The sequence below is a fragment of the Penicillium brevicompactum genome (genome assembly GCF_028827555.1).
Source record: "Penicillium brevicompactum strain IBT 35665 chromosome Unknown utg000006l_segment0_segment0, whole genome shotgun sequence".
Taxonomy (NCBI): Eukaryota; Fungi; Ascomycota; class Eurotiomycetes; order Eurotiales; family Aspergillaceae; genus Penicillium; species Penicillium brevicompactum.
In genome coordinates, this window is record NW_026623209.1 from 6031595 (window position 1) to 6046851 (window position 15257).

At 50.0% G+C, this 15257-nt stretch overlaps 4 protein-coding genes across 4 annotated transcripts; 2 read left to right on the forward strand and 2 right to left on the reverse strand.

The window, feature by feature from the left end:
• Positions 1 to 457: 457 nt before the first annotated feature.
• N7506_010500 (autophagy protein 5) lies at positions 458 to 1546 on the reverse strand (the record flags this gene model as incomplete). Its single annotated transcript, XM_056959793.1, has 3 exons — positions 458 to 861; positions 932 to 1364; positions 1427 to 1546. The coding sequence occupies 3 exons, from the start codon at positions 1544 to 1546 to the stop codon at positions 458 to 460; spliced, it is 957 nt and encodes a 318-aa protein (XP_056809183.1).
• Positions 1547 to 4768: 3222 nt separating this feature from the next.
• On the forward strand, positions 4769 to 6578 carry N7506_010501 (sugar porter family MFS transporter; the record flags this gene model as incomplete). The annotated part of the gene is made up of 3 exons (XM_056959794.1): positions 4769 to 5305; positions 5392 to 5796; positions 5856 to 6578. 3 exons carry the CDS (start codon positions 4769 to 4771, stop codon positions 6576 to 6578), a joined length of 1665 nt encoding a protein of 554 aa, XP_056809184.1.
• Positions 6579 to 6968: 390 nt separating this feature from the next.
• N7506_010502 (alpha/beta hydrolase) lies at positions 6969 to 7898 on the reverse strand (the record flags this gene model as incomplete). The annotated part of the gene is made up of 1 exon (XM_056959795.1): positions 6969 to 7898. The coding sequence occupies one exon, from the start codon at positions 7896 to 7898 to the stop codon at positions 6969 to 6971; it is 930 nt and encodes a 309-aa protein (XP_056809185.1).
• Positions 7899 to 9244: 1346 nt separating this feature from the next.
• Positions 9245 to 11361, forward strand: N7506_010503 (transient receptor potential ion channel family protein; the record flags this gene model as incomplete). Its single annotated transcript, XM_056959796.1, has 2 exons — positions 9245 to 9623; positions 9731 to 11361. 2 exons carry the CDS (start codon positions 9245 to 9247, stop codon positions 11359 to 11361), a joined length of 2010 nt encoding a protein of 669 aa, XP_056809186.1.
• Between the last annotated feature and the right edge of the window lie 3896 nt (positions 11362 to 15257).

Consider the following 15257-nt stretch of genomic DNA (forward strand, 5'->3'; position numbering starts at 1 on the left):
GAGAGATGCGCTTCATTGCTCTGGCGTACTTTTTGATGATTTCTTTTGTCACCTCTCCCATCGAGCTCACCATACGTTACGCATCATCATCATAGGCCAGGATATACCCCCATCACATTAGTATAGTTTGCGCTTAGTCAAGAAATAGGCACCGAAAGCAATTGAACAGATTGTTAATACCGAACGACTTATTCTGATAAAACCTTGGAAGCACCCTCGCCATCTTCACCAAAGACGAGCCTTGAAATACCTCTAGGGTTGCATTCACCTGGGTGGAGCTGGAAGATGACCTTGGAAACTTCGCTTGTCGGGGTCCAAGTCCTAGAAATAAAGTTGAAAAGCTGCTCAAGTGCTATTGTGCAGTCCTTAGTAGCTATGATCTCCCTACGAGTAGAACATATTCCCAAGGAATACCTCGGGGGACAGACCCATCATCTATGCATTTTTGTCGGTGAGCCTATCCCATCATTCGAACAACTAGGTATGCCCATCCATCTCCGTAGGCAGAGCTCCGCACGACCTCTTCTATTGGAGCAGACATTGGGATCACCGCACCATGCAGTACAGGCTTTGCGAGAACAGGAGTCCTCCTGCTCGGGAAAAGATTTGGAAGCAAAGTATGTAGAACAGTACCGATGGTTTGAGGCTGCGTGTGTGGATTTGATCGTGAACTCAACATTTGGCTGGACTGCATGCTCGTTGCTGGTATTGAAGGAGGAAGTGGCGATTGAACAACTTTGAGCGATGGAGACTCGTCGTCAGGTGGGAGTGGCAGAAAGATCCGGATTGGTACGTTGCGAAAAGGTTGCGAAATTTGAGGGAGTAAAATGCTTGATATGCGCTGGAAGGAGGGAAGATCAACTGTGCCATGATGTTAAAACCAGTACAAAAAACCGGCGATAGACGCGTTTCGTCCCAATAGTGTACTCACCTTCTTCAACGGCTTTCCAAAGACCCGATGAATCCTCTTTCGAGAGGCTCATAATACCTTTGGCTGTGCCATTGCGCAGGAAATCAGCCTCCTTCACACTGTTGATGAAGGCATCACCCATGACCATTCCATCAGCGTCAAGGCGCACGAGGTTCTCATCGGGCCAATTGCTGAAGTGAACGACCAAGCGCCATGGGATCTTTGAGTCATTTTCAGAAGACTCATCCCCTCCGATAGCTGTTTTGGAGGCAGGGGTTGCGCCTGCATAGAGGTCAAACAAGAGACCAACAGGGTAGTGCCACTTCAAGGGCACGCCTTCAAACTCAAACCAGCCCTCGTGAGACTGAGCTTCAGGCGAAATCAGCGAGTTTGAAAAGAAAGCTCGCAGCTTTGGGAGCAACGAGGGGAAATATGAGATGCGTGGATATGCAATCTAGTAACGATCAGCGTCACCCCAAGTCGAGAGCCCCAAGCACCATCCGGACATAGGCTTACAAGATATGGGTCAGTCTTGTCAAATGTCCGACTTTCAGACGGAGCTAAGACGATTTCAAGTGGTATGCGCCCGTCCCAAATAGTTTTCTGGATTGAGCCAAGAGAGGTTCGATTTTCCATCTTGAGATGTGACCACCTGGGCAACTTGGAACTTCAGATTCATGTCAGTATGTCAGCTCATGGCTTGAGTTAAGTCGCATAGGCCGCTTACTGTAGCGTGCGACTATATATCACCAAGCTTGAGCTAAGTTAATGGATTGGAGTTCAGATCAAGCGATAAGATTCTCAGATGGAATGCCCCGCTTTAGCGCTCATGCTCGGAAACGCTGGGTATATTCTGGGAAGCACCGGCGGAGACTTTAGCTACTCACACTCCAAAATGTGGCCTTGATCATCCCCCTTGAGTCCTGAGAGATAAAGAGTGTTGATTCGTGACTTGAGTGCCCCGAAGGCGACACGTGCTTCCGCCCCAGGCATCATTTTTCAATGTTTCTGCCTGATGTTTATGGCTCTACTTATTCTGGGAACCTGCAATTAGAGCTACCCAGATGGTTCATCGCATCCATGGATATCACCTGAGCTGTCTATTTTGTAAGGCGTATGGGTCCAAACTTTCCAAACCTCAATCCTCAAATGGTAAATTGTCGTTGATTATCCACAACCAGACGAGCTGGATTTCGTCGGATCTGATGAGTTGCACCTGGTCTAGCATCAAACCATTCGGTTTTGATTTTGTCAGCGACTTATTTCATCGATGACGCCCTAAAAAACAACTAGTACCCGCAAGGCGCTCAGACCATCATTGTGTTGACGGCGCATTCCAAGGTTGAAGTCCACAACCTGAACTGCAACAATGTCAGTGACACTGGGCTTGTTCCGCAGAGAACCGCCGAGTATTTATTGATCCACCCGACTTGGCGGGCACTCCGGGCATGCAAAGTGCTTGTATATACCAACTTTGGTAGCTTTGCTTTCCGTTGATTCCCAGCGTTGCTTGGCAAAGTGTTGATTTTCCCAACGCGTGCATGGCACAAGTGCTCTATGTTGATGGGAGAAAGTTGACGCGGATAATCTCCGCTGCCAAGTTGCGCCCAGATATTTAGCTGATTCTCCTACCATACATACATGGGAGTTATGGTCGGAATGCCGTCTAAAGCTGGCCAATATGCCGCTTATCCCACGTCTTGTCAACGCCTGCATACCCCGAGCACAGCGAAAGAGGGGCAGAGAGACAACCGAAGAACGGATCCGTGTCGGACATACTTCAAATTCCCCAAAGCTCGGCCGAAATCATCTCACGGGCTTGACTCCGGGCCGTGCCAAGGGCGCATTCTACAAATCTTTCTTCCGCTGGGAAGAGTTGTAGTGTCGCCGCTGCGTAGATTTCGTGGCCAAACACTGTCCCGGGGCAGGCACTCCTGGTCAACAGGTGATCTTCGTCCAGGCACAGACCAAGTGCAGACCCAGTCTTGTATCCGATCATGCCGGTGGGAAATGGCGATGTTGAAGCCTGGAGTGTGAGACCCGTACTATGTGTATTGGTCTCCGGGGCTATCCCATTGGCGAAAGAGTTTCTAGACAAGCGTAGCAGGGTTCGACGTTGGCATGTGCCAAATGTTGGCATTGCAGCTGAAACTGCGGAGATGTCAAAGGTACTTCAGGTGACAGTCCCAATTTTTGGAGATGCCCCAAGCTTTGTCTTGTCAACCAGAAATGTTTGTTCTGGGCTCTGGCCTACAACTTACGGTCAGGGCAAATGAGAGGTATCGTTTGACAGTATTGAGCGCCGATACACAGGTAACTACTTGTGGCTATATGACTGACTGATTCCTTGGCCACCCCTGAACCATCTGTTGATACAGTAGGCGGATGGGTGGATCCTGACACATAGGTTGAGATGTGGATGCTAACCGTAAAATTTTAGTTGTTCCTGAGACTGAGCATCTGTACTGTGAAATGCGCCTTCCTTCGGTGAAATCTACTAGTCCCCTTGTTGACTTCGGTGTCAGCAGACATTAAGCATAAAGCCGAGCCCGGATTCCACCCAAATCGGTACGGAGTACCCGGGCCGATTGTTACTTTCTGCCACTCTTAACCTCTCTTGGTCAACATTGACGTTGTTCATGGGACTCGGATCATTGTTATGCAAAGTAACGTCATTTCTTCGACGCAATCGCTTCCCCATTTTTTGTTTGCCTGTGGTCTAAGTTGTAACCGCCCCCAGTCCCGAAACCCCGGAGTTTCGTTTAGTGCAGTGCATTCAGACCGATAATCATTGGTGCACGGAGAGGGGCACGGTTCGGTCTTTCCGGGGAACATTGGAGGGCCGGATTCCGGAGATGGAACATGATGCAAGGTTTCCATACCCTCACTCAGACTTGTACCAATAGAGAGGATGACAGCAAGAGGCATAGATGATATGCGACACGTGACCTTTAAGTTCCGCCGAGAAAGGCTTAGTGCGAGACAAGCAACCTTGGGGCAGCTGGGCGAAACAGACTTTTATCCCTTCTTCCGTCGATTCTACCGTCTGTTCTTCGACTGACCTTCCCGAGTGGGAGCTCGGCAAAATTCCGGCTCCACGTTAAGGGTTAAGGATTCTTCCCCGACTTTCATTTTTCTTTTCTATAGATTGAACTGGGGATTGAGATCTGGGGGTATTCGCTTAACAAGCGGGACTTTGCTATGCCAGTGCTTCCTCTCTCCACAATCCACAATGCTGACCATTCTGCATTCCGCCTGTTCCGTGGAGGTTTGTTGTGGCAAATCTTCACCGGTGCCTCTATGCATACCAGACGGGTAAACGCAGACTCGACGTGCAAATCTGTGAAGTGTCACAACTACTCACTACCCACGAGGCCAACCACGAAATGTCCGAGCTCTCGGTGTTTCAACCTAAAGCATGTGGGAGAAAGGACAAAAAGAAGTTTTTTTTTCGTGGTTTTCTTTGAGGAAGTAGGATTCCGTGTTAGATATATACTGAAGCTTATTTGCCGGCTGAATGTTTACGGTCCTCTTGCGGGGGAGAACGCTACCCCGGCCACGTTCCCACATCTGGGCACTCTCCATGCATTGTAATCCTTGCTGTATCATAGCCTCACGTTCGAACCCCATGTTGCCCCAGTCTATGGGGTTGTACGCGACAAGTATTGTGGAGAGCGCTCAGTTGGGGAATTTCCGCACCCACAATCCATTGGGATAGCTCCTATTACTTAGGGCCCCATCCCAGCCCTTCTCGACCCATTTTCCTTTCCTTCATTCTCCCTCATATAAAAATTTTCTCCTCCCTCCCTCTCCTCCCCATAACACCTTCGTACACATTGGGCTGTCCCCTTCGCAACCATGGGAGTTCTCACACTCACCGAAGATCGGCCAACGCCCAAGTGCGTCTACAACTGGCGTGTCTACGCACTCGCCGCCATTGCATCATGTGGTTCCAACATGATCGGTTATACCAGTGCTTTCATCGGTACTACTATCACATTAGACTCATTCAAGCATGAGTTTGGTCTTGACAAGAAGACCACAGCCGAACGAAGCCTGATCAGCGAAAATATCGTCTCGCTCTTCATCGCTGGTGCTTTCTTTGGTGCTTTGGGCACATATGCCATGGGCCACTTCATCGGCCGCAAATGGAACTTGGCCGTCGCGGCTGCAGTCTTCGCTCTCGGATCTGGATTGCAGCTCGGTGCCAACTCTGCTCGAGGACTGGGTATTCTCTACGCTGGCCGTGTGCTATCTGGTCTGGGTACCGGTGTTGCTTCCAACATTATTCCCATCTATCTTTCCGAGCTGGCGCCACCAGCTATCCGAGGTCGGCTGGTCGGTCTGTACGAGCTGGGCTGGCAAATCGGCGGTATGCTTGGTTTTTGGATCAACGTGGGTCTCCTTCCAAGGTTCTGCCGATCCTTGAAATTTTCATCGATCGGGCCGTCTTTGCAGATAAGCTAATCTATAATCGGCAGTACGGTGTTGAGCAACACATGCCCGCAAGCCACGAGCAGTGGATCATTCCGTTCGCGATCCAACTAGTGCCTTCGGGCCTCCTTTTCGCTGGAGCCCTGTGGATCAAGGAATCGCCCCGCTGGCTTTTCCTCAAGGACCGTCGCCGCGAGGCGATGGAGAACCTTTGCTGGATCCGCCAATTGAGCCCCGACGACATGTACATCACCGAGGAGGTCGCCGCTATTGACCAAGCTCTGGAGTACCAGAGGTCTTCCATTGGTATTGGTTTCTGGAAGCCCTTCCAGGCTCTTGCTACTCGCCGCAACGTGATGTACCGTCTCATGCTCGGATGTATGCTCTTCTTCTGGCAGAATGGATCCGGTATCAACGCCATTAACTACTACTCGCCCACTATCTTCAAATCGGTATGTTCGCTGTCTCTTCGGCCTCGCTTTCGTGCACATCTCTAACCTTCTTCTTCTAGATTGGTGTTGACAGCGAGACTACCAACCTGATGACCGGTATCTTCGGTGTGATCAAGGCCGTTATGACTTTCGTGTGGCTCCTCTTCCTTGTCGACCAGATTGGTCGACGCAACCTGCTCCTCGGTGGTGCCGTGACCGGATCTATCTGCATGTGGATCATCGGTGCCTATATCTGCGTCGTGAAGCCCGAGGAAAACCCTTCCACCTCTCTTAACGGTGGAGGTATCGCTGCTATCTTCTTCTTCTACCTGTGGACTGCCGTCTATACCCCAACCTGGAACGGTACCCCCTGGGTCATCAACTCCGAGTTCTTCGACCCCAACTTCCGCTCCCTCGCCCAGGCCGCCACCACCGCCAGCAACTGGCTCTTCAACTTCCTCATTTCCCGCTTCACCGAGCAGATGTTCGAGGCTATGGGATACGGAGTGTACATGTTCTTCGCTGCCCTCTCCTTCCTGGCGTTCTTCTTCGCTTTCTTCCTCATCCCCGAGACCAGTGGTGTTCCCCTCGAGAAGGTCGATCGCCTGTTCGAATGCAAGCCTGTCTGGAGAGCAAACAAGATGCTCAAGGAGCAGCTCCGCGCAGAAGAAGAGCAGTTCCGCTTTGATGTCAAGGAGCACGCTTATCATGAGGAGAACACTGACGCTGCCCCATCTGCCGCTGCGCCGGCCGCTGCGCCTGCTTCCGCTTCCCAAGACGAGGAGGCGGCGAAGTACGCTTAAGCGTATGATTATAGACATTGTTGTTGTATAGAATTATTTATGAGTCTTGTACAGATGACCACGATAGACGTTGCATAGATCGACGCATTTATATATACATGAATTTCAGCTATTTGAGCCTTTTTCATCTTCATTCCATTTTTTCAAGAAGTTCCACGAATGTCTCGAACAAACATTGCCGAAAGTATGGTTGTGGCCTTAAGGCCACAATCTACCTAGGGATAACATTCCTCCGTGCTCCCTGCCCGACCTCGGAGGTCCACCTGGGCAGCTTGCTCACGCTGACTTACTGCCTAGGGGGGACCTGGAATAGTCAAGCAACATTCCACACAATTGGAATTGAACAACAATAAATTCTAAACGCGTGACACAGGGTATCAAATGATGACTCTAAACATTAACTTCAGCGCTCTGCACTGGGACCCTCCGCTTCAACACCTCCACCGCTAGATCATAAGCCTCCATCTTTGCTTCACACTGCGACGACCCACGAACGGCCTCCTTGTCCCACCCGTGTGCGCAATTCTCCATCCTTTGACAAAACGAGTACTTCCCTTCAGTGTTGTTCAGCACATCCGACAACTTCTCCGCCTCGATCGCAAACGGGTCTTGCGCAGCAGTGATCATCAGCACATTCGCCGGGAAGTTCTTTGGATCCGCCTTGATGGGCGACATGCGCGGGTCCTTGGGGTCGACCCGGCCCAGATTCAAGCATTTGTGGCACAGGTGCGAGAACCCCGGGAAAATGTCGCGCATAATCCAGTTCGAGCGGTCGGCTTGTGGTTTTTCGGGCGTGGGTAGGGACATGTCCATTGGTCCGTAGAAGGAGACGACGCTGTTGAAGAAGTTGTTCTCGCCCACGGGGAATTTCTCGGATGAACATGATACTGCCAGGGCGATGTTGGCGCCTGCGCTGAATCCGGACAGCGAGACGAGTGAGAGGTCGAAGCGCTCGGGTTGCGTGCGCACCCAAGTCACTACGTCTTCGGCATCGTGGAAGGCGGCTGGGAAGGGGTGTTCCGGGGCGAGACGGTACTGCACGTCTATGACAGTGTAGTTTGCTTTGTCGGTGACGTAGCGGCAGTATTCGTCGTCGTTACCAAATGTGCCGAGGACGAAGCCGCTTCCACAGAAGTTTATCACAACAGGGGTGGGACCGGGGCTGGTGGGTTTGTAGATGTGTGTTTTGATAGTCCGGCCGTCATCCCGCGATGGAACCAGAGCCACTTCATCTGGTTTGGGGTTTAAGTGGAGCCTTGGTTTGACCAGTAGCCTGAGAAACGATGCCAGCGACTTGTGGTAGCCATATGAGGCACCCATTTCTCATGTGGTGAGGCTTTTAAGGGTTTTTACTGACGCGTGTGGATCACTGACAGACCTGACGGGGAACATGCAGCAGGAGTCCACATAGGTGACTGGGTATATTCATTTTAAATGTGATATCATCAAACAGAAAGGGATCGTCTTTGGTGACGAGTATCTCTGCCGCTTCATTCTTTCCAGGTTTTGATGCCATGTACGTCATGCCACGACCTACCCTTGCCGGGTATAGATCAGCAGCCACCTGGGCACTTTATATGAGTACAGTATAGCCCTGAAGATTGAGGGTGCTTACGGAGGGCTCCGGGGCTATATCTACCCGTATTCTTCCAAATTGTAATGTACCAGGCATCTGGGTAAGTACCGACCGAGGTGCCCACCCGGGCAGGTGGATTCCAAGGTTATATATTCCAAGGGCTGGGGATTTTACAGGTGTACTCCATTAGGTCACCCGGCAGAACCTTGGACACATTCACGAACCTTGTAAGGTCCACGGGTGTCCATTTCCAGGTTGTGACGCAGCTCTAGTGGTGCTTTGCACATACTCGTGCAGATTGGCAAACTGTTTCCAAGGCTAGATCCATGCTGTACAATTATCATAATTAGGAGTGAGGGGTAGTCTAAATACCACTTGTTACCTATGGATTGAATAGGGTCGAATTTAAAGAATGCACTAAATTCCAAAATTGAGACTTGGAGTGGAGTGACAGGACCCTGAGATCTGGAAACATTTTGGAGACCAGATCAGATATTTAACACCGAACAATGAACACTTCAATTATTCCCGACCATTTCAAGCCAATGAAAGAATACGCGCCCGGCGCTAAAATTAGAATGCAAATCGTGAACTTCCGAAACCGGAAGTGATAAACTGGGAAGATCACAGTCTTTTTGCCATCGGAATGTGTCAAACTACCACATGGTCGCCTTTTTCAGAGATTTAGTTGAGAGAATCTAGGCGAGGTTTACTCCGTAGTGCGCACTTTAACGTCGCACTGACCTGAATGCGTATAACAAGGATTAGTCAATATTCAGATGATCGTCTGAGAGGCTGGGGCAGTGTTCAAGTATATGATATAATGTGAGCCGAGCAAAGAGCCCCCAGCCTCGTCAGCCAGGTTGATCACAAGGGAAGCACTGGGTCCAATAGGACAATCGGTAAAGAAAGAGGATCAAACCATGTTGCCTGGCGTTTTTTGTTTCAAAGGGCCCTGGGCGCTGACCCTCGCGGATCGCTTGGCTCCACTGAGCGCTTACGTCGTACTGTGGAGTTGCATGATATCAGGGCAAGCCCAGCCAAAAAGAATACTCTTTCACACTTCTTCCTCCTACACACTCGTTTGACCATGCAATTGAATGCTCCCCGTTTCGGGGCCTTCATACTGATCCTCCTCCAGAGTCTGAATCTCGTACAGGCTGAGAGACTCATCTCTGCGGAGGGGCTGACAAAATGTTCCGACAGCTCCGAAGTCCAGATTAACAACTTCAACGCCGTCTTCACCCCCGACAATTCCTCCATCAGCTTGAATTTCGATGGATACTCCTCTGTAGCAGGAGAGGTTCTCATCGATGTGGAATTGCTAGTATATGGCTACAAGGCCATGACCAAAACTCTCGATCCGTGCGATCTCGATCTCTCCGTCTTCTGTCCGATGAAGGCCATTGAACTTCAGCTCCCCACGATCACGCAGACTTTGGGCCAAAGTGTTCTCTCGCAGATTCCTAGTCAGTTCCTTTCCCTTTCGATTTTTCTCACGTTTCCAATTGTTTCCAATTCAATATTGGAACCGTGGATCTTTTCGGCCCGTGTCTTACTAACCATTGCGTCATAGACATCGCTTACACCGTCCCCGATCTCGATGCGGTGATTCGGATCAAATTGAAGTACAAGAGCGGTTCGTCCACGGGGAAAGAGATCACTTGTTTGGAAACTCGCGTTCGTAATGGAATCTCCGTCTACCAAGCCGGTGTGTGCTGGGCGCTCGCCATCATCACCGGAATCGGTCTTATCGCTTCCACGGTTATCTCGCTTCTCGGTCACTCCAACACCGCGACCCACTTGGCTTTCCGATCGCTGGCATTCCTCGGGTTCATCCAGACCCAGGCTATGGCCGGTATGACCGCCGTCAACATGCCGCCCTTTGTGCAGTCCTGGACTCAGAACATGCAGTGGAGCTTGGGAATTGTGCGGGCGGAGGCTCTCCAGACCATTTCGACTTGGTTCCAACGCGCTACCGGAGGAACCCCCTCGAATGTCTTGACCAACTCGGAAAATGTTTCCTTGGTTTTGCAGAAGCGTGGGTCGATCGCTGCCCGGGCCTCAACAACCGGAAGCCAAATTATCCTCCGAGGTATCGAACGGGTTGGAATTCGGGACAATATTGAATTGACCAACATCTTCATGACCGGTTACCTTTTCTACTACTTCGTGACTGCGCTTGTGGTAGTGTGTGTTGGTTTGGTTCTGCTCGTCCGCGCCGTTCTAGCCAAGAAGCAGACATCGATTCCGAAGCTCGATCGCGCCATCGGTGTGACTTCAGACTGGAAATCCATCCTTCGCAACACCTTCTTCCGACTTGCATGCATCGGTTACCCCCAAATGTGTGTTCTGTGTCTCTGGGAACTGACCCGTCGCGACTCGGCTGCTGAGATCGTCCTGGCCATCACCATGTGGCTGGTGACGACGGGCGTGCTCGCATTCGCTGCGTTCAAGGTGTTCCAGCGCGGACTGCGATCCAAGCAGCAACACAACACCGCTGCATACACCCTGTATTCCGACCCCGCGACTTTGAACCAATGGGGTTGTCTCTATATTTACTACCGCGCTCCGGTGTATTACTTCCTCGTCCCCTCTCTGGTTTACATCATTGTCAAGGGAATGGTCATCGCCTTTGCGCAGTCGAACCCGGTCGCCCAGACTATCGTCCTTCTCATCTTGGAACTTTGCATGATGCTGGCAGTCGGTATCATCAAGCCATTCATGAGCAAGGGCGCCAATGTCGTCGCGATCGCCACTGGTGTTCTCAACTCCCTCAACACAATCTTCCTCCTGGTCTTCTCCGACGTTTTCGACCAACCGGACCTTATGACCGGAATCCTCGGTGTTCTCTTCTTCATTTTCAACGCGATCTTCACTCTCATTCTCTTGATCTACCTCTTGGTTGGTCTGGTGTACGCCATCTTCTTCAAGAAGCCCGACACCAAGTATCGTGCCCTCGCTGACGACCGCGACTCTTTCCGCTGGTCTCGCAACAACACAACAACTGAGCTGTCATCTCTTGAGAAGATCGCTAGGGGCGAAGACGATACCGAGGCGCATCCCCACCACCCCGCGCGTGTTGCTACCGCCCCGCCTAGTGATGAGGATGTGTCCATGGCCGCCAGAAGACCCTACAATGATGTAGTAGACCCTTCTCTACCACTCTTCCCCACCAGCTATGACCACCACCGACGACGGTCATGAAACCTATCAAACTTTTCTCTTTATTGTACCGGCGTTATCACGGATTTCAAAGCGGGTTTGTTCTAATTTGCTTGGCGCTTTGGCGCTCGGATGGTCTCTCAAACATTTCCTTTCCTTTTCGTCTTGAAATCTTGGTTCTACCACATACTTCGATCATACATTTTCCTTTCTGTGATACGATATATTGGCCGTGGAGATCTGTTTCTTCCTCGTGTTTAGATTATTTGCAATCAAGTCTTCTCTGCATATATCAACTTTTGGTGGCAATTGAGTCGTAATACCTATCTTTCCATCGTCAAACTTATTAGAGAGGTTCAAGTGCTTCGTTCATTTTATCCTGAACTCGGGACTGCCTAGCCGTTTGCCAGTGGATATTCGCGTTATATGTGATACCGTATCGGCTTTTCGCAGCAGGACAGTCGATAACTCCCTGCTTCGTCACTGTCGGACTTGTTCCTAAATTTAAACTCATCTTGGAATATCCCGAGGTTTTCAATTGCCTTGCCACTGGCTTGGGTGGCAACCACAAACGCATATGAGTTCATGGACGCACTCAGGAATTTCTACGCCGCATTGGATCTATATTCAAATATCATGCAAGGCCCTTCAAAGTACTACTAATGACTCCAGCCAGCTTTTTCCCCGGATGGTTGGGAAAACATCATCTTACCTAGGTATGTTTCAGTTCGCCCCCATGAAGAAGCCTCGTAGATTCAAGCTAGGGCTGCTTCCCAAGGTTTGACCCCAGTGCCACACAAGACATCGGGAGCGAGAAAGCCGAAAATTCTTTCAAGGTTGACGCCGACACTTTTCCAGGGCTCTGAACGAAGAGCTTCAATCCATAGCTGGATGCTCGGTGGGACTCCATGCCATTATTTTAAATCCCGCAAGATCAAAGAAACATATCTTGATCCTGAGGGCTGAAAAGAGTAGCACGCAACCATGAACCTTGGAAGCGGGCAGCCACCTTGATTATGCCATTGATGCACAGGCAAATCCTGGCCAAGCCCTGGAGCTACCTTGAACGAGACTGGTCCATTCGGAATTTCAGATTGGCGGGGAGATTACTTGTAGGGTTGAAGAGACCCGTGGACAGCCAGAAACGACCTCGGGAGGACGCGAGAGCGTTGGGACAGGTTGAACCTGGGTAATATCAAGTTTGTAACAGTGTTTATTTACTCAAATACGCACTGTTGAACTGCTTATATATCTGACAGGGACTCTCTTTGTAGTCTATTGACGTCTGTAATCAACTTTGAATAATAGTAGTATCCTATACTCATATATTTTGATTATACGATTACATCTAACCCGGCCAGCGAGAGAAGGCCAAACAATGATTGAATCCATGGATATAGTCGGGTGACCCCCATCTACACACGGGCATCAAGGATATATACTCCGTATAGACAATTCAGATCTTATTGGGCTACGCATTGTTGTTCCCATGCTACAATTTAAAACACGGGAATTCTGCTCAAGTCATTCTAGTGCCCTCTCCAGGGACAGGAGCTCAAATAACTTTGAAACCACGAGGTTGGTAGAGAGGAATGGGCTGCAGTGCGGAACATCACTACCGCAGTCCTTTGAATAGCGAGCATAGCACGGCTAAGGGATGCGGCAGTGCTGCTATCCCTTGAAATGCCGACCCAAAATCACGGGTTTGTATTCCTCACCTCGCAAACAGGTATACGTACTCCGTATTAGCCAAGGCAAAGGATATTGCGATCCTCATTTCTACAAATTTTGGTCACGTCAACTCAAGGGCCGGAGCAGTTCGCAAGCCAAGACCTAGGCGGACGTTGTGAGCACTCATCCGATACCGAAGGTTATACGGAGTACGGAGTAGACCCTTGATCAACACTAGTTCGGAGAGCTTGCTACAACCGGGTGGGATCAGAGCTATTGTTTCGATGAGACACATAGGGTCTCCACACTCGACACAATAAGTCGGTTGCAGGGCCGTGGGAGATGGGTGGAGCCGTTCGAATAGAGGAATACGTCAAAGTCGCGAGCTTGTCTCGTGGCCCGGCTGTGTCGGAGTACAGGTTGATGGGGCAACGTGATGCGATTTCGTCGGATTAGACTCGAGCTGTACGGACGAAGTACCAAGAGTCTGGAGCCAGAATGGGTTGCGTTTCAGACCGACGCGTTCTGTGGTGATTAGGAAGGTGCGTCAAACGTTCAAGGGATGATCTAGACGGTCGATCTTTCCTTTTTGGGGAGACATCCTGGGGGTCAATTGACCCCCTTGGCAGATTTGACTATTCAATTTTTTTCTTATTTGTGATATGTACTTTTAAGGGAAATTAAGTGACCCATTTGCTGTAAGTTCCAGGGGTTAGGCTTTGAGTTACTAAAAAAAGAACATATCAAATGTACTTTGTATGATCGTTGGGGTCTAAATATTTCAGGGCTGAGCTGATTGCGGGGGTTAGGGCACTTTAGGGCAGGACGGTTTCGCAGAGTTCCCAACCTGAGACGAACGGTGATCGCCTTTAGGGGTTCGTTACTGGTGATTTTAAGGGTAGGCTATGCACTAGTGATCTACGGCACAGCTAGCGTACATTTAGTATGGAAATAAGGTTACCAGAATTCCGGGCGCACCTTGCATATTTCTCTTCGAGCATTGCTCGCTTAACAGGAATGATCTGGGACACGCGTGGAAGAAAATTGAAAATTCAACTTTATTATCTGAAACGCCGGCTTCCATATGGCGACTGTGGCTTGGGTAATGCAGGAGAGAATTAAAAAAAGGGAAAAAAATGAGAAAAGATTGCCCTCCTTCCCAAAGGGCATCGCGTATATGTACATATTTTGGTGCACACGGCAGGGCCCACCGTCTTTTGCGGTCCGCCACGGAACTCCGTTTTGGCCGTCCCCGTTTAATTCGGATGCTTGTTCTGGCACTTAGTGCAAACACAAGTTCGTTGCCCTATTTCGCCTTAGAGATCACGGTGCCGACGAACCGGTACGAACACTGAAACCCATTGCCGTTTTCCTACTATACATCGTACTTTGATACTTGTACTCTGTATCATCTACTCCGTAGTGAAATCGGCATAGTCATCTTCAACAAGGCGGCCCACGTGCCATTCCCCCTTTCTTAAGAATTCAATGAGATAGCTATCCAAAACCCTTTGAAACAAGGTACTCGCGTTTCGGAGATCTTCGGGGCCTGAGCATTCTCAAGAACGTTATGGCTGTGCAGATGACTGATAGGGCTTTAGGGCAGACAGGACGTGGCTGGTATGGACGTTTTACTATCACAGCGATCTAGACCTTCTGAGCCGTTGGAGATCTGCAGGGTTTGGTTCATAAAAAGGAAATGAAGGAGACTTGCTGCAGAGATGGCTTCCGGGGAATGAACGTATCATCGTAAGCTTTGCATGGATTTTCGCTTTTTTTTTTTAGCTCGACCTCTTAGCTTTCAGGACCTGAGGTCAATGCATCAGGCTCCATGTGACCGGCCACGTTGACCCCCATTGTTTCACCTCGAGTTGTTTCGTAGGCCCACGCGAACATGCCGGGCACTGCAAAGCGCACTTGCCGCCAAGCATGGATATGTAGAAGCATGAACAGCTTACGGTGTTCACCGATGACCTGACTATTTTCAGCTCTAGACTCCTAGCTACAAGTGACGTTAGCTCAAAGGGAGATGATTGCTCTCGTCCCTTGTTTGATAACCGAGAGAGACCTGCTTACCAAACTCGAATTGCTTTTTTGTATCACCCCCTCGCTTCATTCCACGGCACATATGCCTAATGTGGTTACTCCCAGCCTGAAACATGTGGTTGGCCATGTGCCGACGAGGAATGTTTTGGATAATTACGCTTTTTTTGCTACTGACGATCGCACCAGTGGGTCGTCCACGCACCCTCGTACCTGTCTCTAAG